The sequence below is a fragment of the Dermochelys coriacea genome, chromosome 3, assembly GCF_009764565.3.
Source record: "Dermochelys coriacea isolate rDerCor1 chromosome 3, rDerCor1.pri.v4, whole genome shotgun sequence".
Classification (NCBI taxonomy): domain Eukaryota; kingdom Metazoa; phylum Chordata; order Testudines; family Dermochelyidae; genus Dermochelys; species Dermochelys coriacea.
In genome coordinates this window covers 2,077,597-2,101,305 of record NC_050070.1, presented here as the reverse complement: position 1 = coordinate 2,101,305, position 23,709 = coordinate 2,077,597, and the positions used below count along the sequence as shown (strand labels likewise).

Genomic DNA, 23,709 nt, shown 5'->3' with positions numbered 1-23,709 from the left:
GAGTGTTGCTCTTTTAAGACTTCTGAAAGCATGCTCCACACCTTGTCCCTCTCAGATTTTGGAAGGCACTTCAGATTCTTAAGCCTTGGGTCGAGTGCAGAAGCTATCTTTAGAAATCTCACATTGGTACCTTCTTTGTGTTTTGTGAAATCTGCAGTGAAAGTGTTCTTAAAACGAACAACATGTGCTGGATCATCATCTGAGACTTCTATAACATGAAATATATGGCAGAATGCGGGTATAACAGAGTAGGAGACATACAATTCTCCACCATGGAGTCAATCACAAATTTAATTAATGCATTATTTTTTAACGAGCATCATCAACATGGAAGCATGTCCTCTGGAATGGTGGCCGAAGCATGAAGGGGCATATGAATGTTTAACATCTCTGGCCCATAAATACCTTGCAATGCTGGCTACGAAAGTGCCATGCAAACACCTGTTCTCACTTTCAGGTGACATAGTAAATAAGAAGTGGACAGCATTATCTCCCGTAAATTAAACAAACTTGTTTGTCTTAGCAATTGGCTGAACAAGAAGTAGGACTGAGTGGACTTGTAAAGTTTTACATTGTTTTGTTTGAGTGCAGTTATGTAACAAAACAAAATACATTTGTAAGTTGCACTTTCACAACAAAAAGATTGCACTACAGTACTTGTCTGAGGTGAATTAAAAAATACTATTTCTTTTGCTTATCATTTTTTACAGTGCAAATATTTGTAATAAAAGTAATAATATAAAGTGAGCACTGTACACTTTGTATTCTGTGTTGTAATAGAAATCAGTATATTTGAAAATGTAGAAAAACATCCAAAAATATTTAATACATTTCAATTGGTATTCTATTGTTTAACATTGTGATTAAAACTATGATTAATCACAATTAATTTTTTTAATAGTGATACATTTTTTGAGTTAATCACGTGAGTTAACTGCAATTAATTGACAGCCCTAGTCATTACGTATGTGCAGAAAGTGGATTTCAAATGTTAATGATCTGGCCATTTAGAAGGCAAAGAATAAAACTCTTTTTATGCGATGATGACCTGAAAAATGGAATTCCATTTATGTTTTTTTAAAAGTATAAGTGCTAATTAATAATAATTTACATTTTCAAAGCATAATGCAAACATAAGGTGAATTAATCAGAGTCTCTGGGTACCAAAATTAAGTCATAACATAGGATTTCATGACCAAAGTCTACATTGGAAAACTCTCATTCACTGCTGATCTGTATATCATCCCCATAACCAACCACTCAGGCTGAAGCCCAAGAAAGGAGGTTGGCCTACCCAAACTCTCACAGACCAGTAGGAGGGGCAAAGTCCAGAGCCAGAGGCCAACCACTGAAAGCACTCTGCCACTGTGCATTAAAGATAAGTGTCAAGTAGCGATTGCTAGTATCTAATTTTGTTGTTTATATCTTAGAAAGAAAAAAGTAAGGGAAGAAGTGTTCATTGGTTTTATTTGTTTCAGTTTTGGATGCCCATTTCAGAGGTGCAGGGCATCTAAAACTCTAGTTGAAGTCAAAGATGGTGGCATGCTTTCAACACCTCTAAAAATCAGCCACGAGGGGACTCCAATTGAGCACAGAAAAACAGAGGCAGCAAAATTAAACTGCAAATTTTTATTATTTGCATTGTGGTAGCACCTACAAGTATGACATGAGGCACTGTCCCCACCACTATCCTCAAAAAGTTTAATTTAGATTAACAAAGAGAAGGTCAAGAGGTGACTAGATCACAGTCTATAAAAGTCCCTACATAGGGAAGAAATATTTGATAATAGGCTTTTCAGTCTGCCAGACAATCCTTAACAAGTTTCAATGGCTGGAAGTTAAAGCTAGACAAATGCACACTGAAAGTAAAGTATACGTTGTAACAGTTTTACAAAGGGTCTTGGTGGATTTTCCATCACTTGCCATTTTTAAATCGTAAGTGGCTATTTTTCTAAAAGATATACCATAGTATATGGAATTCTTTTGCAGATGTTATATGATAGCAGTGTTAGACAGGTGGTCAGAGTAGATAAGCACAATGGTCCCATGTGGCCTTGGAATCTATGAACCTCAAAAGAGGCAGTGATGACTACTAAAGATTCATTTATTATTTAATTGCTCTCAGTGTTCCCACTGCTTTATGGAGTGCAGGAGCAAATTCTCTCTGAAAATGTCTGGAGTTTGTAAAAGAAATCTAGATTATTTTGCTCATGCTCAGTAGTTGAAATAAAAGTTTAGCTGTGCTAGCCCAGCAGGTCACTTAATACACATTTCTTTCATTCAGATGAAGGTAACTTCATTCATTCTTGCCTTACTCAAGCATCACACTTTCAGCAGTGACCCCCATTCATCAGAGTTACTCTATAGCAGTGCAGGAATCAGTTTTTTCCCTGCATATTTTTTTATTTAGTTCATACCTTTAGAGCTCGTGTTTACTTTCCCAGTTCTCCTCTCCTTCCATTCCACTGCTCTGGATATCTGACATTGTACCAACTTGCCTTTTTTAACATGATCAGTAAAGGTCACTGTGGGCCAGTGACAGGAGGTCCCTGGCTATGGTTTCAGTTTGACAAAGAGTGAAAGTGCAGCAGAGATTTTATGCTGTTCTGTCACAAGCACTGTGCAGCACTGAGTATTCATAGAATCATAGAACCATAGAAGATCAAGGTTGGAAGGGACCTCAGGAGGTCATCTAGTCCAATCCCCTGCTCAAAGCAGGACCAATCCCCAACTAAATCATCCCAGCCAGAGCTTTGTCAAGGCTGACCTTAAAAACCTCAAAGGAAGAAGATTCTACCATCTACCTAGGTAACGCATTCCAATGCTTCACCACCCTCCTAGTGAAAAAGTTTTTCCTAATATCCAACCTAGACCTCCCCCACTGCAACTTGAGACCATTACTCCTCCTTCCATCATCTGCTACCACTGAGAACAGTCTAGATCCATCCTCTTCGGAACCCCCTTTCAGGTAGTTGAAAGCAGCTATCAAATCCCTCCTCATTCTTCTCTTCCGCAGACTAAACAATCCCAGTTCCCTCAGCCTCTCCTCATAAGTCATGTGCCCCAGCCCCCTAATCATTTTTGTTGCCCTCCACTGGACACTTTCCAATTTTTTCACATCCTTCTTGTAGTGTGGGGCCCAAAACTGGACACAGTACTCCAGATGAGGCCTCACCAAAGTCGAATAGAGGGGAATGATCATGTCCCTCGATCTGCTGGCAATGCCCCTACTTATACAGCCCAAAATGCCGTTAGCCTTCTTGGCAACAAGGGCACACTGTTGACTCATATCCAGCTTCTCGTCCACTGTAACCCCTAGGTCCTTTTCTGCAGAACTGCTGCCTAGCCATTTGGTCCCTAGTATGTAGCAGTTCATGGGATTCTTCTGTCCTAAGTGCAGGACTCTGCACTTCTCCTTGTTGAAACTCATCAGATTTCTTTTGGCCCAATCCTCTAATTTGTCTAGGTCCCTCTGTATCCTATCCCTACCCTTCAGCATATCTACCTCTCCCTGTAGCTTAGTGTCATCTGTGAACTTGCTGAGGGTGCAATCCACCCCATCCTCCAGATCATTAATGAAGACATTGAACAAAACTGGCCCCAGGACCAACCCTTGGGGCACTCCACTTGATACCAGCTGCCAACTAGACATGGAGCCATTGATTACTACCTGTTGAGCCCAACAATCTAGCCAACTTTCTATCCACCTTATAGTCCATTCATCCAGCCCATATTCTTTAACTTGCTGGCAAGAATACCAGAGACCATGTCAGAAGTTTTGCTAAAGTCAAGGAACAACATGTCCACGGCTTTCCCCTCATCCACAGAGCCAGTTATCTCGTCATAGAAGGCAATTAGATTAGTCAGGCATGACTTGCCCTTGGTGAATCCATGCTGACTGTTCCTGATCACTTTCCTCTCCTCCAAGTGCTTCAGAATTGATTCTTGATTCTTGAGGACCTGCTCCATGATTTTTCCAGAAACTGAGGTAAGGCTGACTGGCCTGTAGTTCCCAGGATCCTCCTTCTTCCCTTTTTTAAAGATGGGCACTACATTAGCCTTTTTCCAATCATCCGGGACCTCCCCCGATCGCCATGAGTTTTCAATGGCTCTGCAATCACATCCGCCAACTCCTTTAGCACTCTCGGATGCAGTGCATCCGGCCCCATGGACTTGTGCTCGTCCAGTTTTTCTAAATAGCCCTGAACCACTTTTTTCTTCACAGAGGGCTGGTCACCTGCTCCCCATGCTGTGCTGCCCAGTGCAGCAGTCTGGGAGCTGACCTTGTTCGTGAAGACAGAGGCAAAAAAAGCATTGAGTACATTAGCTTTTTCCATATCCTCTGTCACTAGCTTGCCTCCCTCATTCAGTAAGGGGCCCACACTTTCCTTGACTTTCTTCTTGTTGTTAACATACCTGAAGAAATCCTTCTTGTTACTCTTAACATCTCTTGCTAGCTGCACCTCCAAGTGTGATTTGGCCTTCCTGATTTCACTCCTGCATGCCCGAGCAATATTTTTATACTCTTCCCTGGTCATTTGTCCAATCTTCCACTTCTTGTAAGCTTCTTTTTTGTCTTTAAGATCAGCAAGGATTTCACTGTGAAGCCAGCCTGGTCGCCTGCCATATTTACTATTCTTTCTACACATCGGGATGATTTGACCCTGTAACTTCAATAAGGATTCTTTAAAATACAGCCAGCTCTCCTGAACTCCTTTCCCCCTCATGTTATTGTCCCAGGGGATCCTGCCCATCATTCCCTGAGGGAGTCAAAGTCTGCTTTTCTGAAGCCCAGGGTCTGTATTCTGCTGCTCTCCTTTTTTCCCTGTGTCAGGATCCTGAACTTGACCATCTCATGGTCACTGCCTCCCAGGTTCCCATCCACTTTTGCTTCCCCTACTAATTCTTCCCGGGTTGTGAGCAGCAGGTCAAGAAGAGCTCTGCCCCGAGTTGGTTCCACCAGCACTTGCACCAGGAAATTGTCCCCTACACTTTCCAAAACTTCCTGGATTGTCTGTGCATCGCTGTATTGCTCTCCCAGCAGAAATCAGGGTGATTGAAGTTTCCCATAAGAACCAGGGCCTGCGATCTAGTAACTTCTGTTAGTTGCCAGAAAAAAGCCTCGTCCACCTCATCCCCCTGGTCCGGTGGTCTATAGCAGACTCCCACCATGACATCACCCTTGTTGCTCACACTTCTAAATTTAATCCAGAGACTCTCAGGTTTTTCTGCAGTTTCATACTGGAGCTCTGAGCAGTCATACTGCTCTCTTACGTACAATTCAACTCCCCCACCTTTTCTGCACTGCCTGTCCTTTCTGAACAGTTTATATCTATCCATGACAGTACTCCAGTACTGTCACCCTTCAAACAGTTTCATGGCAAGCATTTATAGGTTTAAAGAGAGATTTAATTTAGACCTTCTTAGCTGAAAGGTTGAGGGCCTCAAGGAGTGCAGGTGTTGAACAGAGAAAACTGGTGGATCACCTGAGTCCAAAGGAGGTGCTGAGGGCACTAAGGGTGTTTTGGAAGGGAAGGGATCACTCTGAGATCTGCTCAATGTATTCAACCACCTAACACAGGTGCACATTATAGACATAGATCTTCTTTTGAGACATGGAACAAACTGCATCTCTGCTTTCTCCCCACAGCTGCTGTGTGTTTGTTTCATGTTGCATCTACAGATGTTTCTACAATTTACCGTCTGCCTGTTCTTTCATTTCTTCTGTTGTATGTTTGTTTATTTCCTTTTAACATGATGATTAATATATCTTTGTTTTTCTTTTCACCTTTTTCTGTTGCCAACATTTGTAGGAAGAAGAACAAAAGCAGGCAGTAAGTTGATTTCAGTGTGTAGTTGATCTAAGTTGGGGGTGGGTTCTGCATGAAAACACATTTTTTGTCCTGATGGGATATGTGTAAATAAACCATGCATTACTTTTTCTTCGTGGCTAGTGTAAAGTCACTGCTATGGGGTCTTTCTCATTTCTGAAATTCCAAACCAGAGCTCTTCAGTTCCCAGTGGAGCATGTTCTTAATAAAGTACTGTGAGCTTATTTTCCTCCCCTTTCAAATTAAATTTATTGCCTTGAGTACATGACCAGTGAGAATATTTGTTTGTTTTTTAGAAAAGTGCATGATCAACCAATTGAAAAGGCAGATTCTCAGCTTGTTTTACTCCATATTCTGACAGTTTCTCTGAAGTATTTTGATAGCTTTCTTGAATAACCTAGAATTTGCCTGTTTGCCATGTACAAGTCCATGCATGAAAACTAATTTTGATACTCTAGGCATGGCTTCGTGTCATGTAGCCTTGATATAGTCTCACTAGACTAGTCTGTTTTGCACTCATTGCAAACAAAATGTGCAAACTAATGAGAGACAAGAATGCTTTGCTGTTACTGATTTCCATTTCCATTACCCTCCTACTAAAATTTAAATCCAGTGTTAACTTTGTGATCCACTCCAGAGGGAGCCCTTTTTCTTTTTAAGGAACAGCCTTATATTCAGTTATTTTTCTTCAGCAACACACTTTTCAGCACACCCTAGCTGTTCTTCTCTGTGCACATAGAGTTATGAAGATTAGCCCTGTGTTCACTTTGGTGGTTTATGTGCCGTATATACCTTACACAGCTTGAAAATATTCAGATAACTTATTTCTGGTAAGAAGATGTACCTGTGTATACAGCTTCTATCGATGAAGCCTCTGAGTCACGCTACATCAATAATGTGCTGGAAATGACCTTTGGTGGCTCCTGGGAGCCCCCTATTAAAATTCCTTCACCAAACTGAAGGGAAAATTGTGGTGATTTCCCTTCTTGTGCTGGAGTTCGCTCCTCTCTAGATGTGGCTAAATCACCTGTTCAGAGAAGATTTACCCTGGGGTTCATAAAAATACCTCTGCAAAAAAACTTGTGACTTTTAGGAATGGAGCAGATTACACCAAACAACAGGTAAGTACAGAATGTTTCCTGGAGGAAGAAAAACCCCAAGACACCCAGATAAGGTCTTTACTCCTCTCCCCCATCAAATTGCGAAAGCTGAATATTGCCATATACTCAAGAAGAAAAGGAGTACTTGTGGCACTTTAGAGACTAACAAATTTATTTGAGCATAAGCTTTCATGAGCTACAGCTCACTTCATCGGATGCATTCAGTGGAAAATACAGCGGGGAGATTTATATACACAGAGAACATGAAACAATGGGTGTTACCATACATACTGTAATGAGAGTGATCAGGTAAGGTGAGCTGTTACCAGCAGGAGAGCTGGTGAGTATTTGCTTCAGGTTGGGGGGCTGTCTGTAAGCAAGGACTGGCCTGTCTCCCAAAATCTGTGAAAGTGATGGGTCGTCCTTCAGGATAGAGTGTAGATCCTTGATGATGTGCTGGAGAGGTTTCAAGATAATTTTCAGGAATAAACATTCCCATGGAAGTGTAGCATAATTAACATTTGTTTTCCCAGTGCCTCTGCCTCCTTCCTGGTTATTGTTGTTAGTTGGCTTGCCTGTGTGTGGGGAGGGGGGAGGGGGGAAGGGGATTGTGTGGTCTCTCAGGTTGCCAACTTTCTACTCGCACAAAACTGAACACCCTTGCCCCACCCTGCCTCGCCCCTTTTCCAGGGCCCTGGCCCCACTCACTCCATCCCCCCTCCCTCTGTCACTCACTCTCCCCACCCTCACTCACTCTCTCATTTTCACCAGGCTGGCTCAGGGGGCTGGGGTGGGGGGGTGAGAGCTCTGGCTGGGGGTGCAGACTCTGGGGTGGGGCGGGGATGAGGGGTTTGGGGTGTAGGAGGGTGCTCCGGGCTGGGACCAAGAGGTTCGGAGGGCGAGAGGGGGATCAGGGCTGGGGCAGGGGGTTGTGTTACAGGGGAGGATGAGGCTCCGGTTGGGGGTGCGGGCTCTGGGGTAGGGCTGGGGATGAGGGGTTTGGGGTACAGTAGGGTGCTCCAGGCTGGGACTGAGGGGTTCAGAGGGCAGGAGGGGAATCAGGGCTGGGGCAGGGATTTGAGGCATGGGAGGGAGTTAGGGGTGCATGCTCTGGGCAGCGCTTACCTTAAGTAGCTCCTGGAAGCAGCGGCATGTCCCTGCTCTGGCTCCTATGCGGAGGTGCGGCCAGGTGGCTCTGCGTGCTGCCCTGTCTGTAGGCGCCACTCTTGCAGCTCACATTGGCTGCACTTACCAGAGACCCCTAGCTTCCTCCTATGCATAGGAGCCAGAGGGGGGACATTCTGGCTGCTTCCCGGGAGCCTGCCAGCACCACTGGGCAGAGCCGCCAATAGGACAGTCAGCAGTCCAGTCAGCAGTGCTGACCAGAGCCACTAGGATCCCTTTTCGACCAGGTATTCTGGTCGAAAACTGGACACTTGGTCACCCTAGTGTTCTCCCCAGCTTTGTGTAGATAGCTGGTTTAGCAGACCGTGATAGTACTACCTAGTGTGGTATTTGTACTAGCTGGATAAATATTTAGTGCTTATTATATAGCAACAATTCCAGGCAGTGTACTGGGCAGTGGGCAGTGAACTTGTAATCGTCTGGTTTAATACATTGCCTGACTTTGGTTTACAGCCTCTGGTTCAGGCCTCAAGGCTTGCACTAGGCCCAGTGCTCCAGGCTCTCTCTACTACAGGTATTGAAACTCATTGTAGTTTGAATATGAAAACAAATGAAGAGATTCCCCAATTGTTCTTCCCTCCTGTCTGCAGTCCACATACCGTGGGATATAGTGTTTATCAGCAACTGAGAGAAAATTTGGGGTGGGGGGGCCTCTTACTAAAATGTTAACAGCACATTACTTCACTATATAGTCCTGCTGCTTTGGAATTTGTTGCCTCAGAAACCATAAGGATTTGAAATAACAGTAACCAAACTTAGACCAACCAAAGGTCACGTTAGTAATTTGTATTAAATAAATCTGAGTGTGGTGCCTAGTTTGCAGGAACTGGAGCAGGTTGCAGCTGCCCTCATCTGTAACACAAAGGTGCAGCCTGAAAAAAAAACTACAAGTTCCAGCATGCATTGCTCTGCTTTGATCAAAGCCACTTAAATGAGAACCCCACATCATATTGTCTACTGAGACCAATAGTTTTCAGGAAGAGGGTGGTGGTCTTAGTACTTCTTCACACTGAAGAAGAGAGGCGAAAGGCAGCTCTGGTTCTTCTTGTAGAATTTAATGGGCCAAAACTGGCTTCTCTGCTACTTCAGTAAATTTACTGTCAACCATTTATTCCAAGTATTCAAATAAACACAATACTGGAGAATAGAAGGCCTGGTGGGTTGGGAGAACCCAGCTTAAAGGGACATAGTCAGCTTGAAATCTAGTCAGTTTCAGCAAATAAGTTTGTTAGTTTCAGGCACTTCATTGGTTTTACAATCACAATGTCTTTGTTGCCCCTCTTGGAGCATGTGTAAGACCCTTATACACAGAAAGAGTGATTGTCTATATTAGTGGTTCTCAAACTTTAGCAACCCGAGGACCCCCATTTTGAGTTAAAAATTTTGTGGACCCCCAAGACTCCTGTTCAGCCGCAGGGCCTGGCCCCTCTCCACCCCTTCTCCCAAGTCCCCACCCCACCTCTTCCTGTCCCCACTCCCCCCTGCCCGTCCTCTTCGCCACCTCTTTCCGCTCCCAAGCACCCCATCCCCACTCCTCCCCCTCCCTCCCAACACCTCCTGCACGCTGCTGAACAGCTGTTCGCCAGCATGCAGGATGCACTGGGAGGGAGAGGGAGAAGTTGAACGGGGCTAGCAGCCCAGGACGTGATTCCGCCCCCTCCCACAAGCACACCCTGCCCCACTCTCCCCCTCCCTCCCTCTCTCCTAGCACCTCCTGCACGCCACCCACTGAAGAGCTATTCACCGGCATGCAGGAGGCGCTGGGGAGGAGGAAGGGAGGGAGGGAGGGGGTGGAGTTGATCAGCGGGGCCCACAGACCCCTGAAGTACCCTTGCGGACGCCCGTTTGACAAACACTGGTCTATATTCTAAGTGCTGTCAAATGCACAAAATAAACTGAAAAGGAAGAGAGAGGGATTTTTCCCTATAGCTTTGAGTTGTAGTAATCTTAGGTGATGGTTGTCATAAAACAAGGTAAAAAACTGTCAGATAGAAGTGTGATTTTAAGTTGGCTGTGACCCTTTAAGGGGTAGCAGTCACAGCTCAGAACTTATGCAAAGTGGCCATTCCACATGTCTTTCCGGAATCAAGTGCCTCTGTACCTAACAACATTTTGTCCTGCATATACTCCAAATGCAGTTTGAAATAGGCATGACTTTGTTCAAATTCATGTTTTTCAAACCTTGCCCTCACTGAGAACTATGCCCAATACCAAGTTTTAACTTTCAAGCTGCTGTCATTTCTAACACAGCTCTGTACAAAAGAAGTGTGGCTAGAATTGTTTTAATCTTTAGAACTCAAAAACAGTGGGAGGGATTGCTCATATTTTCAAAACAGATTCACCTTCAGAAAGAGATCAATGAATTTTTTTAAAATGTACATATTGTATGTGAAAACAGGGCTAGAATTGAAACTGATTAAGAACCTCCACTCTAGAATTCACTTCTGTGCAAAATTATGGTGATACTATAATTTTATTATGGACAGTTTAGGGAGGGAGAATCCTGAGCTGGTCATGCTAAAAGGGTCACATATTATCAGAGAAGCGATGAGTTATGAGACTTGTTTTACCCTAAAAATACTATTTTTTTCCAATTTGATGCTAATAATTTCAAAACATGTAACAGCAGCAGCAGGAGCCTTTGGAGAAGGGCTTTATATGTTTCTATATCGGGGTCGGCAACCTTCGGCACGTGGACCATCAGGGTAATCCACTGGCGGGCCACAAGACATTTTGTTTATGTTGACCGTCCGCAGACATGGCTGCCCACAGCTCCCAGTGGCTGCGGTTCACCGTCCCCAGCCCATGGGAGCTACAAGAAGCAGCAGCCAGCATGTCCCTAGCCACTGGGAGCTGTGGGGGGCTGTGCCTGTGCACGGCCAATGTAAACAAATTGTCTCATGGCCTGCCATCAGATTACCCTAATGGGCCGTGTGCTGAAGGTTGCCGACCTCTTTTCTATATGTTATGGTGCTATTGCTCTATTGTTCATCTAACAAAGTGTCTGTATACAGTGAAAAGGATCGCAAAGAATTGCTGTAATCCTTTGGCAGGTAGACTTACAAATTTCCCCTTTTTTAACTTCCAAAACAAAATGGTCATTAATAACTTAATCATTTTAAAAAAACCCAATAAGTTATAAAAATAAAAACCAGTTTCCTGTCCCCACCCTTCGACTAAAAGTATCAGGCTTTCAGTTCTTACAGGATGTGTAGTAAGTTGAAACTTCCACAGTAAATACCTATGATAGTATGGCCGTGACAGGGGCAGGATTGGGGGTGGGACTGCTGGTTTAAAAAGGTTCTGTATAAACTGCATAAATCCTCTGGCTGACAGAAATAGCAGCCCTAAAGCAGTACATGCTATTGTACTCTAAGAACTGTTCATGCACTCTGTGTGTTGGTATGGTAGAAGAGTACTTTTTAAAAAGTTTATACTGTTTCCATCTCTCACCCTGGCAACATGTTTCGTAGTCATAGGCACATGCATAAAACAAGACTTGCTCCATGGTGAGGTAATGGATATTCGTCAATGGAACCTTCTGTAGGAGTGGATGTCACGTGAAGGAGATTGATACTACACAATCTAAACAGTTATTTAACCAATTGCTTTTTGCAACAATTACATCATAAAATGTGACTTTTGTAAGAGACAATTCAGCTGTACGCCCACCTGTTACCATGGTTGGATTTTGTTCTGTACACGTCCTTCCACTAGCCTGGCTCTAAATTAAATCTACTACTGCCATTCTGGGTCAGATTACACCTCTGTGCCATTAAAAGCAGTTTTCGTTACCTTTATACATCTGAATGTGTAACACAATTATTTAAGAATTTAGATTCATTGTATTTCCTGCGATACGCACTGCCCGGCTGTTGGGAACAGGATATGGAGCTTTCTAGGTCACCAATTCAAGACCAGTCCAGGTCAATTGTAGCAAGAAGACATTTGCTATAAACCTGGTTCCTAGTGGTTCCATCTAATGGAAATATGCCTATCACAGCCCCCTTTGTTGACTGTCTCAGCAGAGGCCACAAATTGAATTAGGTATAAAGGCAGAACTTGCACCCCATAGGGACTGTCTCTTCAACAATAGAATTGCTCATTATAACTGTCAAGTTTCAGGTCTGACCTAGCAGCCAGGAGTGATGTAGGCAAAGCATGCTCATCCCCTGGGAGCATGAGTCATTGCATACTCATCCCCTGAGAGCATGAGCTCCTTTAACTGCTCCCTAGTGGGGTGGTGACTGAACACTGATGCATTATATATGTCATGGACAGATAATGGTAAGACTTAATGCTTTTATAGCATTTAAAATCGTTAAAACACTTTATAAAATTAATCCTCACATCTCTGAGTTAAGTAAATAAATATTGCTGTGTCCATTTCAGAGATTGGGAAGACTGAGAGTGAGAGATTGTTACATGTTCACGACCAAACAGCAAGTTAATGACAAAACTGGAATTAGAAATCCAAAGTCCCTGGCTTCTGATCTAGAGCTTATTCCAGTGAACAGTGTTGCTTCTCACTGCAAGTAGACACACATTAGTGCGGAAGAAACTTACATTGCAGCTGTTCCTATTCTGTGATTAATTAGATTACTTCTTTCTTCAGTACTAACAATTATGCACCTTACACCAGTGTCATAGTCACATAGGACATTTTTAAACATCCAATAAAATAGAGCTGTGTGATACTGCTAACAGGATGATCCAGTGGTTTAGGCACCAGCCTAGGATGTGGGAGATTCATATTCAATTCCTTGTTCCACCACGGACTTCCTGTGTGACTTAGGTGGTATTATTATTACTGTAATTGCAGAGAAATCAATACTAAGTGCATTTGTATATGTATCTGTAACACTTTTCTTCCAGTCATTATGCAAGCATGGGGGACTAATTAAAGCCACATGAATGATATCTGGATCTAGCATTGGTTTATATGGCATATGGCCCTTATTAATAGTGATAAGGAAATGTCAGCATGGGATTACTTCACGTCTCATGAAATCCATTTCACTGGGAAAAGGGTTGGTAGCACATGGTAGCCGTTTGGGGCTAGTTTTGTCATCTGCTATGCAGAGTGTATTGCTCTCTTTTGGCTCTTTCCCTTGCAAGATGCTCTCCCTCTCTCCACCTCATTTCCTCATATGTGCTCTCCATTTCTAGTGGGTCCTGGCACATCTTGCTAAAGAACATTATATGTAGCAGAATTACCTAGATTTGGTCTAAAATAGCACAATAATGCATTTGAGCATAAACTGCTCTGCTGCTAACTGTATTGTAAATTTATATCTTTTTGATGTGGGTGGTGTCCTCCAGGATTACCTCCCTCACCCCAGTTTGTTCTCTGTTTCCCCACACCCATGCACACACTCTCTCCAGACCCATAGTGTAGACATGATGCACCATCTCAAAGCAGGGTTTATCAGTTTAGTCTGATAATATACCAAAGTGAGCTTCATCTCTAAGACTGTCTAACAGGAGAATAATATTTTTGCATTCTGCATCAATGCCCGGTCTAAAGATCAGGTCCAGAGCATAACTAGCTGTGTGTGTAGCTTCACAGTTTATCTGAGAGAAACCTAAGGTGTAAAAGGTACTTGGAAGTTTGGCCTTTAGTGACAGAGAGACTGTCAGTATGAATGTTGAAGTCACCCAAGACTGGCTCTTGGGAACTTTCACAACATGTATAACCATAGCTCTATCAACTTTTCTAGGAAAACGTCAGTGTGTTCCTAATCTGTTGATGAATAGCTTTGTTTCAAGGGAAATTCTCCTGCATTTGAGGCTGAATAGAAACAATATGACTGTTTCACCAGTGGTTTTGACTTTGCTGATCTGAATTGGTGATGTACCAAGTATTCTGTTCCCTATACTAGTTTTTCCCTTGCTGTGGTGACCCAAGATTTTATTTAGAGCCAGAAAAAATAGGGTTAAAAGACTGATTTTAGATTTGCATTAGGTTGTCTAGTTAAAGAAGGGTTCCCATTTCCTGAGTATTTCCTTTTTTAACTTCTTGGACTAGGCAGGCAGACCTTTCTTTTTTGGCTCTTACCAAATGAGAAAGAGAGTCACAGTACCCTCCCTAATGCAACTTCTGAAAGGCCTTCTATAATTTGTCAGCAGTATCCGTTTTAGAGGCAGCAGAGAGCTCTTCTTTGAATAATACATTATTTCTTCAAGCCCCAGGCAGATTTTGGCTGTTGCACCATCAAAGGAGCATTTGGCACTGGCTTTTATATGTGCTGTGCTACTGCTGGACCCCAAACTTAAGTTGAGGGCCAACACTGTGACACACGTGTGTGGCTGCAGTAAGTATTTCTGACTTAATCATGCCAACTTCAGCCATTGACATGGTACCAGCACTGTATTTTATTATTCTGGCACCAACCTAGACTACAACAACACCTGCTTTGGCACTGTCACTGCACCAGCACAGAGCTTCCCAAGTGCAGGCCAAAGTATCCCCTAGGACTGCACGGAAATAAATGGTCCAGGACATGATGGAAGCCATGAAGAATTTAAATATTTTCCTGAGTTTTTGACCCTCACTCACGTTCTCTGTTCATTGGCTTCCTCTCCCTTTTCCCAACAAATTTAAGCTACTTAGTCACACGTTTAGGGATCAGCAAAGTTCCGCTGTGCCTAAATCTTGAGTCCTCTTTAGACTTACCCCCTCCCCCTCTTGGACACTACATTCATGGATTTATACCAAGGATGAGCTTGTCCCTATAGGTAGTAAAAAGAAAAGGAGTACTTGTGGCACCTTAGAGACTAACAAATTTATTTGAGCATAAGCTTTCGTGAGCTACAGCTCACTTCATCGGATGCATTTGGTGGACAATACAGAGGGGAGATTGATATACACACACAGAGAACATGAAACAATGGGTTTTATCATACACACTGTAAGGAGAGTGATCACTTAAGATAAGCCATCACCAGCAGCAGGGGGGGGGGACGAGGAAAACCTTTCATGGTGACAAGCAAGGTAGGCTATTTCCAGCAGTTAACAAGATTATCTGAGGAACAGTGGGGGGTGGGGTGGGGGGAGAAATAAGAGGGGGAAATAGTTTTACTTTGTGTAATGACTTATCCATTCCCAGTCTCTATTCAATCCTAAGTTAATTGTATCCAGTTTGCAAATTAATTCCAATTCAGCAGTCTCTCGTTGGAGTCTGTTTTTTAAGTTTTTTTGTTGAAGAATAGCCACTCTCAGGTCTGTAATCGAGTGACCAGAGAGACTGAAGTGTTCTCCAACTGGTTTTTGAATGTTATAATTCTTGACGTCTGATTTGTGTCCATTTATTCTTTTACGTAGAGACTGTCCAGTTTGACCAATGTACATGGCAGAATGGCATTGCTGGCACCATGATGGCATATATCACATTGGTAGATGCGCAGGTGAACGAGCCTCTGATAATGTGGCTGCTGTGATTAGGCCCTTTGTTGGTGTCCCCTGAATAGATATGTGGACAGAGTTGGCAACGGGCTTTGTTGCAAGGATAGGTTCCTGGGTTAGTGGTTCTGTTGTGTGGTGTGTGGTTGCTGGTGAGTATTTGCTTCAGATTGGGGGGCTGTCTGTAAGCAGGACTGGCCTGTCTCCCAAGATCTGTGAGAGTGATGGGTCGTCCTTCAGGATAGGTTGTAGATCCTTGATGATGCGTTGGAGAGGTTTTAGTTGGGGGCTGAAGGTGATGGCTAGTGGCGTTCTGTTATTTTCTTTGTTGGGCCTGTCCTGTAGTAGGTGACTTCTGGGTACTCTTCTGGCTCTGTCAATCTGTTTCTTCACTTCAGCAGGTGGGTATTGTAGTTGTAGGAATGCATGATAGAGATCTTGTAGGTGTTTGTCTCTGCCTGAGGGGTTGGAGCAAACGCAGTTATATCGTAGAGCTTGGCTGTAGACAATGGATCGTGTGGTATGATCTGGATGAAAGCTAGAGGCATGTAGGTAGGAATAGCAGTCAGTAGGTTTCCGATATAGGGTGGTGTTTATGTGACCATCGCTTATTAGCACCGTAGTGTCCAGGAAGTGGATCTCTTGTGTGGACTGGTCCAGGCTGAGGTTGATGGTGGGATGGAAATTGTTGAAATCCTGGTGGAATTCCTCAAGAGCTTCTTTTCCATGGGTCCAGATGATGAAGATGTCATCAATGTAGCGCAAGTAGAGTAGGGGCATTAGGAGACGAGAGCTGAGGAAGCGTTGTTCTAAGTCAGCCATAAAAATGTTGGCATACTGTGGAGCCATGCGGGTACCCATCGCAGTGCCACTGATTTGAAGGTATACATTGTCCCCAAGTGTGAAATAGTTATGGGTGAGGACAAAGTCACAAAGTTCAGCCACCAGGTTAGCCGTGACATTATCGGGGATACTGTTCCTGACGGCTTGTAGTCCATCTTTGTGTGGAATGTTGGTGTAGAGGCTTCTACATCCATAGTGGCCAGGATGGTGTTTTTAGGAAGATCACCAATGGACTGTAGTTTCCTCAGGAAGTCAGTGGTGTCTCGAAGATAGCTGGGAGTGCTGGTAACGAAGGGCCTGAGGAGGGAGTCTACATAGCCAGACAATCCTGCTGTCAGGGTGCCAATGCCTGAGATGATGGGGCGTCCAGGATTTCCAGGTTTATGGATCTTGGGTAGCAGATAGAATACCCCAGGTCGGGGTTCTAGGGGTGTGTCTGTGCGGATTTGTTCTTGTGCTTTTTCAGGGAGTTTCTTTTTGCGAATACAGACTAACACGGCTGCTACTCTGAAACCTATAGGTAGTGTATCCTTTTATTTAGATAATGCATACATTTAGGATATTATTTAACCACTCCTGTTAATCTAATTTACTATTTTCTCTTGTCATGGATTTTGAAGTGGCATCTTTAGCTTCCTTACTGAACATTCTAGTAAACTAAATGGTCTGACCTAATTGGTAGTCATTTTCAAAGCCATCCCATGTAAGAGTCCTGGAGGAATAGTCCACATACTTTCCCTTCATGTGCTTCTGTAAATACTCAAGGGCTCAACTTGGAATTAGAACTGTGGACAAATTCTCCTTCTTCAGAGGAGCCACACTCTAGGGGCTACATTTCATGGCTTGCTAGACAGGGGATGCTCATGAAGATCAGAAGAGGTGCTATATTCAGAAAATTCCTGTTAAAGATAATTAACCTTCCTTTCTCCTGCGTGAAATTGCCTCTGCAGATCCCTACTGAGAGTCATAGAATCACAGAAGATGAAGGTTGGAAGAGACGTCAGGAGGTCATCTAGTCCAATCCCCTGCTCAAAGTAGGACCAACCCCAACTAAATCATCCCAGCCAGGGCTTTCTAAGCCGGGCCTTAAAAACCTCTAAGGATGGAGATTCTGCCACCTCCCTAGGTAACCCATTCCAATACTTCACCACCCTCCTAGTGAAATAGTTTTTCCTAATATCCAACCTAAACCTCCCACACTGCAACTTGAGACCATTGCTCCTCCTTCTGTCATCTGCCACAACTGAGAACAGCCAAGCTCCATCCTCTTTGGAACCCCCTTTCAGGTAGTTGAAAGCAGCTTTCAAATCCCCCCCCATTCTTCTCTTCTGCAGACTAAATAAGCCCAGTTCCCTAAGCCTCTCGTCATAAGTCATGTCCCCCAGCGCCCTAATCATTTTTGTTGCCCTCCGCTGGACTCTCTCCAATTTGGACTGTATTAGTAGGGCAATTCTCCAGATGAGGCCTCACCAGTGCCGAATAGAGGGGAATAATGACTTCCCTCGATCTGCTGGCAATGCTCCTACTAATGCAGTCCAATGTGTCGTTAGCCTTCTTGGCAACAAGGGCACACTGTTGAGTCATATCCAGCTTCTGGCCCACTGTAATCCCCAGGTCCTTTTCTGCTGAATTGCCGCTTAGCCATTCGGTCCCCAGCCTGTAGCGGTGCATTGGATTCTTCCGTCCTAAATGCACTTGTCCTTGTTCAACCTCATCAGATTTCTTTTGGCCCAATCCTCCAATTTATCTATGTCACTCTGGACCCTATCCCTACCCTCCAGAGTATCTAACTCTCCCCCGCAGCCTAGTGTCATTCATGAACTTGCTGAGGGTGCAATTCATCTCATTGTCCAGATCAATAATGAAGATGTTGAATAAAACCAGCCCTAGGACCTGCCCTTGGGGCACTCCGTTTGATACCAGCTGACAACTAGACATTGAGCTGTTGATCACTACCCATTGAGCCCGACGATCTAGGCAGCTTTCTATCCACCTTATAGTCCATTTATCCAATCCATACTTTTTTAACTTCCTGGCAAGAATACTGTGGGAGACAGTATCAAAAGCTTTGCTAAATTCAAGATAGATCATGTCCACTGCTTTCCCCATATCCACAGAGCCAGTTATCTCATCATAGGAGACAATGAAGTTGAACAGACATGACTTGCCCTTGGTGAATCCATGTTGACTGTTTCTGATCACCTTCCTCTTCTCCAAGAGTTTCAAAATGAATTCCTTGAGGACCTGCTCCATGATTTTTCCAGAGACAGAAGTGAGGCTGACCAGTCTGTAGTCCCCCACATTCTCCTTCCCTTTTTTAAAGTTGGGCACTATATTTGCCTTTTCCAATTGTCCAGGACCTCCCCCGATCGCCACAAGTTTTCAAAGATAATGGCCAATGGCTCTGCAATCACATCAGCCAACTCCCTCAGCACCGTCGGATGCATTGTATCCAGCCCCATGGACTTGTGCATGTCCAGCTTTTCTAAATAGTCCTTAACCTATTCTTTCACCACTGAGGGCTGCTTACCTCCTCCCCACACTGTGCTGCACAGTGCAGCAGTCTGACCTTGTTTGTGAAGACTGAGGCAAAAAAAGCATTGAGTACTTCAGCTTTTTCCACATCATCTGTCACTAGGTTGCCTCTCCCTTTCAGTAAGGGCCCCACACTTTCCCTGACCTTTTTCTTCTTGCTAACATACTAGTAGAAATGCTTCTTGTTACCCTTCACATCCCTTTCTAGCTGCAACTCCAATTGTGCTTGGCCTTCCTGATTACACCCCTGCATGCTCGAGCAATATTTTTATACTCCTCCCTAGTCATCTGTCCAAGTTTCCACTTCTTGTAAGCTTCCTTTTTGTGTTTAAACTCATTGAAGATTTCTCTGTGAAGCCAAGCTTTTTGCCTGCCATATTTGCTATTCTTTCTGCACATTGGGATGTTTTGTTCCTGCGCCCTCAATAAGGCGTCTTCAAAATACAGCCAGCTCTCCTGGACTCCTTTCCCCCTCATGTTATTCTCCCAGGGGATCCTGCCCATCAGTTCCCTGCTTTTCTGAAGTCCAGGGTCCATATTCTGCTGCTCTTCTTTCTTCCTTGTGTCAGGATCCTGAACTCAACCATCTCATAGTCACTTCTGCCCAGGTTGCCACCCACTTCCACTTATCACAGAATCATAGAATATCAGGGTTGGAAGGGACCTCAGGAGGTCATCTAGTCCAACCCCCTGCTCAAAGCAGGACCTAATCCCCAACTAAATTATCCCAGCCAGGGCTTTGTCAAGCCTGATTTTAAAAACTTCTAAGGAAAGAGATTCCACCACCTCCCTAGGTAATCCATTCCAGTGCTTCACCACCCTCCTCGTGAAAAAGTTTTTCCTAATATCCAACCTAAACCAATCCCACTGCAACTTGAGACCATTACTCCTCATTCTGTCATCTCCTACCACTGAGTACAGTCTTGATCCATCCTCTTTGGAACCCCCTTTCAGGTAGTTGAAAGTAGCTTTCAAATCCCCCCTCACTCTTCTCTTCTGCAGACTAAATAAACCCAGTTCCCTCAGCCTCTCCTCATAAGTCATGTCCCCCAGCACCCTAATCATTTTTGTTGCCCTCCGCTGGACTGTCTCCAATTTGTCCATATTCTTTCTGTAGTGGGGGGAGGGGCACGGCAAAACTGGACACAAGACTCCAGATGTGGCCTCACCAGTGCCAAATAGAGGGGAATGATCACGTCCCTCGATCTGCTGGCAGTGCTCCTACTAATACAGCCCAAAATGCTGTTAGCCTTCTTGGCAACAAGGGCACACTGTTGACTCATATCCAGCTTCTCGTTCACCATAACCTCTAGGTCCTTTTCTGCAGAACTGCTGCCTAGCCACTCGGTCCCTAGTCTGTAGCGGTGCATGGGATTCTTCCATCCTAAGTGCAGGACTCTGCACTTTTCCTTATTGAACCTTATCAGATTTCTAATTAGATTTCCTCTAATTTGTCTAGGTCCCTCTGTATCCTAACCCTACCCTCCAGCGTATCTACCTCTCCTCCCAGTTTAGTGTCATCTGCAAACTTGCTGAGGGTGCAATCCACACCATCCTCCAGATCATTAATGAAGATATTGAACAAAACCGGCCCAGGACCAACCCTTGGGGCACTCCACTTGATACCAGCTGCCAACTAGACATGGAGCATTGATCACTACCCATTGAGCCTGACGATCTAGGGAGCTTTCTGTCCACCTTATAGTCCCCTACCAATTCCCCTACCAATTCTTCCCTGTTTGTGAACAGCATATATTCTGACTTGCTTCTGGACTTGTGAGGCTGGGCAAATAACTTGTATATTTAGTATATGCAGAGGCAATATATTGGGATGGTAAGTAGCCTTCCTTTCTCATGTAAAAACTCAGTCAGCTATTCAAACAAGAAATATTTGTTAATTGAATCTCTGTTATCCTGTTGTAAGGGCTTTGGAGTTGATTTCCTTTTCATCGCAGAGGGAGTTTCATAAGAGATTAGAATCCTTCTGCATGCCCAGATTTGCTTGTGGACAAAGCAGGGGGCGGGGGGAACAGAAAGGGGTTGCGAACACTTTGAAGGGTTGCAAATACTTTGAAGGATAGAACTAAAATTCAAAGAGATCTTGATAAATTGGAGACTGGCTATAGACAACAAAATGAAATTCAATGAAGACAAATGTAAGGTGGTACATTTAGGGTAGAAAAACCAAATGCACAAATTACAGAATGGGGAATAACTGGCTTGGCAGCAGCATTGGATCTGGGAGTTGTATTGGATCACAACCTCAACATCAGTCAACAACGCAATGCTGTTGCAGAAAAAAGCAAATGCAGTTTTTGGTTGAAGGCATAGCATGTAAGTCATAGGAGGTGATAGTACTGCTCTACTCAACGCTGGTTAGACCTCAGCTCTAGTACTGTGTCATTTTGGACACCAATGTATAGAAAGGATGTAGAGAAACTGGAAAGGGTTCAGAGGCAAGTGACAAAGATGATCAAAGGGAATGCAAGCCATATGAGCAAAGGCTGAAGGAATTGGGTATGTTTAATTTGGAAAAGAGGAGATTAAGGGGGGGACATGATAGCACTCTTCAAATATTTGAAAGACTGCCATAAGAAAGATGGAGAAAAATTGTTCTCTCTTGTCACATAGGGCAGGACAAGAGGCCATGGGTTCAAACTAGAACATAGCAGATTTAGATTAAATCTCAGGAAAAAGTCCTAACTGTAAGAACAGTAGGACAATGGAACAAACTGCCTAGAGAAGTTGTGGAATCCCCTTCACTGGAAGTTTTCAAAAAGAGGCTGGTTAGCCATCTGTCTTGGATGCTTGAGACACAACAAATCCCGCATTTTGGAAGAGGGTTAGACTAGATGACCCTTGTGATCCCTTCTAACCCTATGGTTCTGTTGTTCATCTCTAAACTGTAGAACATTCTACAGAACCTTCCCAGCATCTATCACTAGAAAATTTCTCAGGCCCAGATTTTTCCTAATCCTGGCATGAAAGCTTTCTCCAATTGGACCTTCCACACAGGATGGCTATAGGGATGGCTTCCTGCTAGTGGCTGCTAGCTACCCCTGAACCTCAAAGAAAAACCTAGGGGAGGAGACAATGACAAGATATACAGATATTCTAGAGATGAGTACAGTATATTGATCTAGATAGACAGGCATTCCCACCCCTGGTACCAACCGTAGAGCTGAACTGCAATACAGAGGTGTATATCCTGTAGACATAATCCCTTGCAAATTGAGGAGCTCCACATAGGCATTATGCCTCCCTGAGGCACAGTTCCTGCCAGTGCTCGTTGGGGCAGATCAGTACCACACTGACCCCATCCTGGGCCTAGGCATTAATGATACAGTCTGGCCCTAATTACTTTAGTCTCTTAAGTTGATAAATCTCTGATCAAAACCTCATGGTTGACTCAGGAGTTCCATTGGGGGGTCTGAAAGAAATCAGAAGAGTATTGCTTTCAGCCCAGCTTCCCTCTAATACGTAATAACATAGACTATCAAGCTAAGAAACTTCATATTCCGTCTCGGTTCTTACCAAGAGAAATCACAAAGCCAGTATTGTAGGAAACCATCTTATTTGAGAATAACAAACAGATATTACGGTTTCAATGTTAATGCTTTTCTGACGTGTCCTTCCTGTGAAATAGGAGCTTTCCCTCAAAGTATCCTCTTTTAATACATTCAGATGTTCTGATTCTGTTGGTAGATGCCATCCCTCTACTGTTACTCAGGCAAACTGCCTACTTACTTGTAAACTCTTCCACATTTTGATTTTCTGTCTGTAGAAAGCTTTTATTGCTTAAAAAATACAAACAAACCTAGGAAATTCAATTTTTCAAATCACCCGTGTTAAGAAAACATTGTTTATAGCTGAGTTACTCATAAATTAGGAAATGACCACATTAAATTGCATGCACAACCTTAACTCTGCACTCTTGTGCTAATGCATTGTGACCGTCTTTAATTACAAGAGCACAATCTAGTTATTTAACGACAAAATATAACATGCAAATATTCATAGGTCAATGTCTGTCACATGATTAGGTCCTCCCATTTCCAAGTATGCACTAGGAAGATGAGTAACCTCCTGTATTAGGGCTTGATCTAGCTATCTGTTTACATACATCCAGTATTCAGGCTTTACAACCTGACCCTTCTCAGACTCCACCCAGGACAGATGCTATAACACAAAGTCTGAAAGGGCTTCTTTGTGTCTGCTCCATAATAAAATGGTTAACAGAAAGACATTGCTAACTTTGGGAAACAAGGTGGAAAACTTTCCAACTTTAGATAGTTAAAAAGTTAAACGGTGATCTCAACTGAGAAGCCTGACAACAAAACTAAGATGATTTTGAAAGATAACAATGGCTTTCAGTCTTGTGTAATTGGAGTCAGCTGGGGAACCTTATGGGAATTTAAATTATAAGAGTCCTGGGAATCTCTGCAAATAAGAGAGCAAACCCAGCAGGAATTTATGAGGAAATCCTAGATATTGGTGGAGAGAGCAATGTTCTATATTGGATGTTGTTCCTGCACCCCCACGAGAGGCCCTGCTGAAGGGGGGCAGCACACACCCTATAACTGTGGAAAGGATGGATGAAAGCAAAAATGTTAGACTTTGAAAGAAGCTAGAGAAAAAGGCATTCTATGTGGTAACCAAGATCTGATTGTTTCCTGATCCCAGTGCTATCTCCTACAGCTGGGGGAAAGAAAGGAATGAAAACAAACAACACTTTAGCTGATAGCTAAACACTGATAGCTGTCTCATATCCATCAACATTGTGGGTGGGTACAAACCCATTTCTTTGGGGATC

General features: G+C 43.7%; 1 protein-coding gene across 26 annotated transcripts in view; it reads left to right on the top strand.

Moving 5' to 3' along the window:
• DTNB (dystrobrevin beta) overlaps positions 1 to 23,709 on the top strand; it is a 412,789-nt gene that overhangs the window by 323,218 nt on the left and 65,862 nt on the right. For 19 of the 26 annotated variants that reach the window (XR_006279636.1, XR_006279635.1, XR_006279632.1 and 16 more), the window contains one exon: positions 5,814 to 5,834. The exons of the other annotated variants lie outside the window; for them this stretch is intronic. Coding sequence is in view for 5 of the 19 variants with exons in the window: in XM_043509975.1 (XP_043365910.1) it covers positions 5,814 to 5,834 (21 nt within the window). In the remaining 14 variants the exon portion in view is untranslated. The remainder of the gene's footprint in view (positions 1 to 5,813; positions 5,835 to 23,709) is intronic. 26 annotated transcript variants of the gene reach the window in all.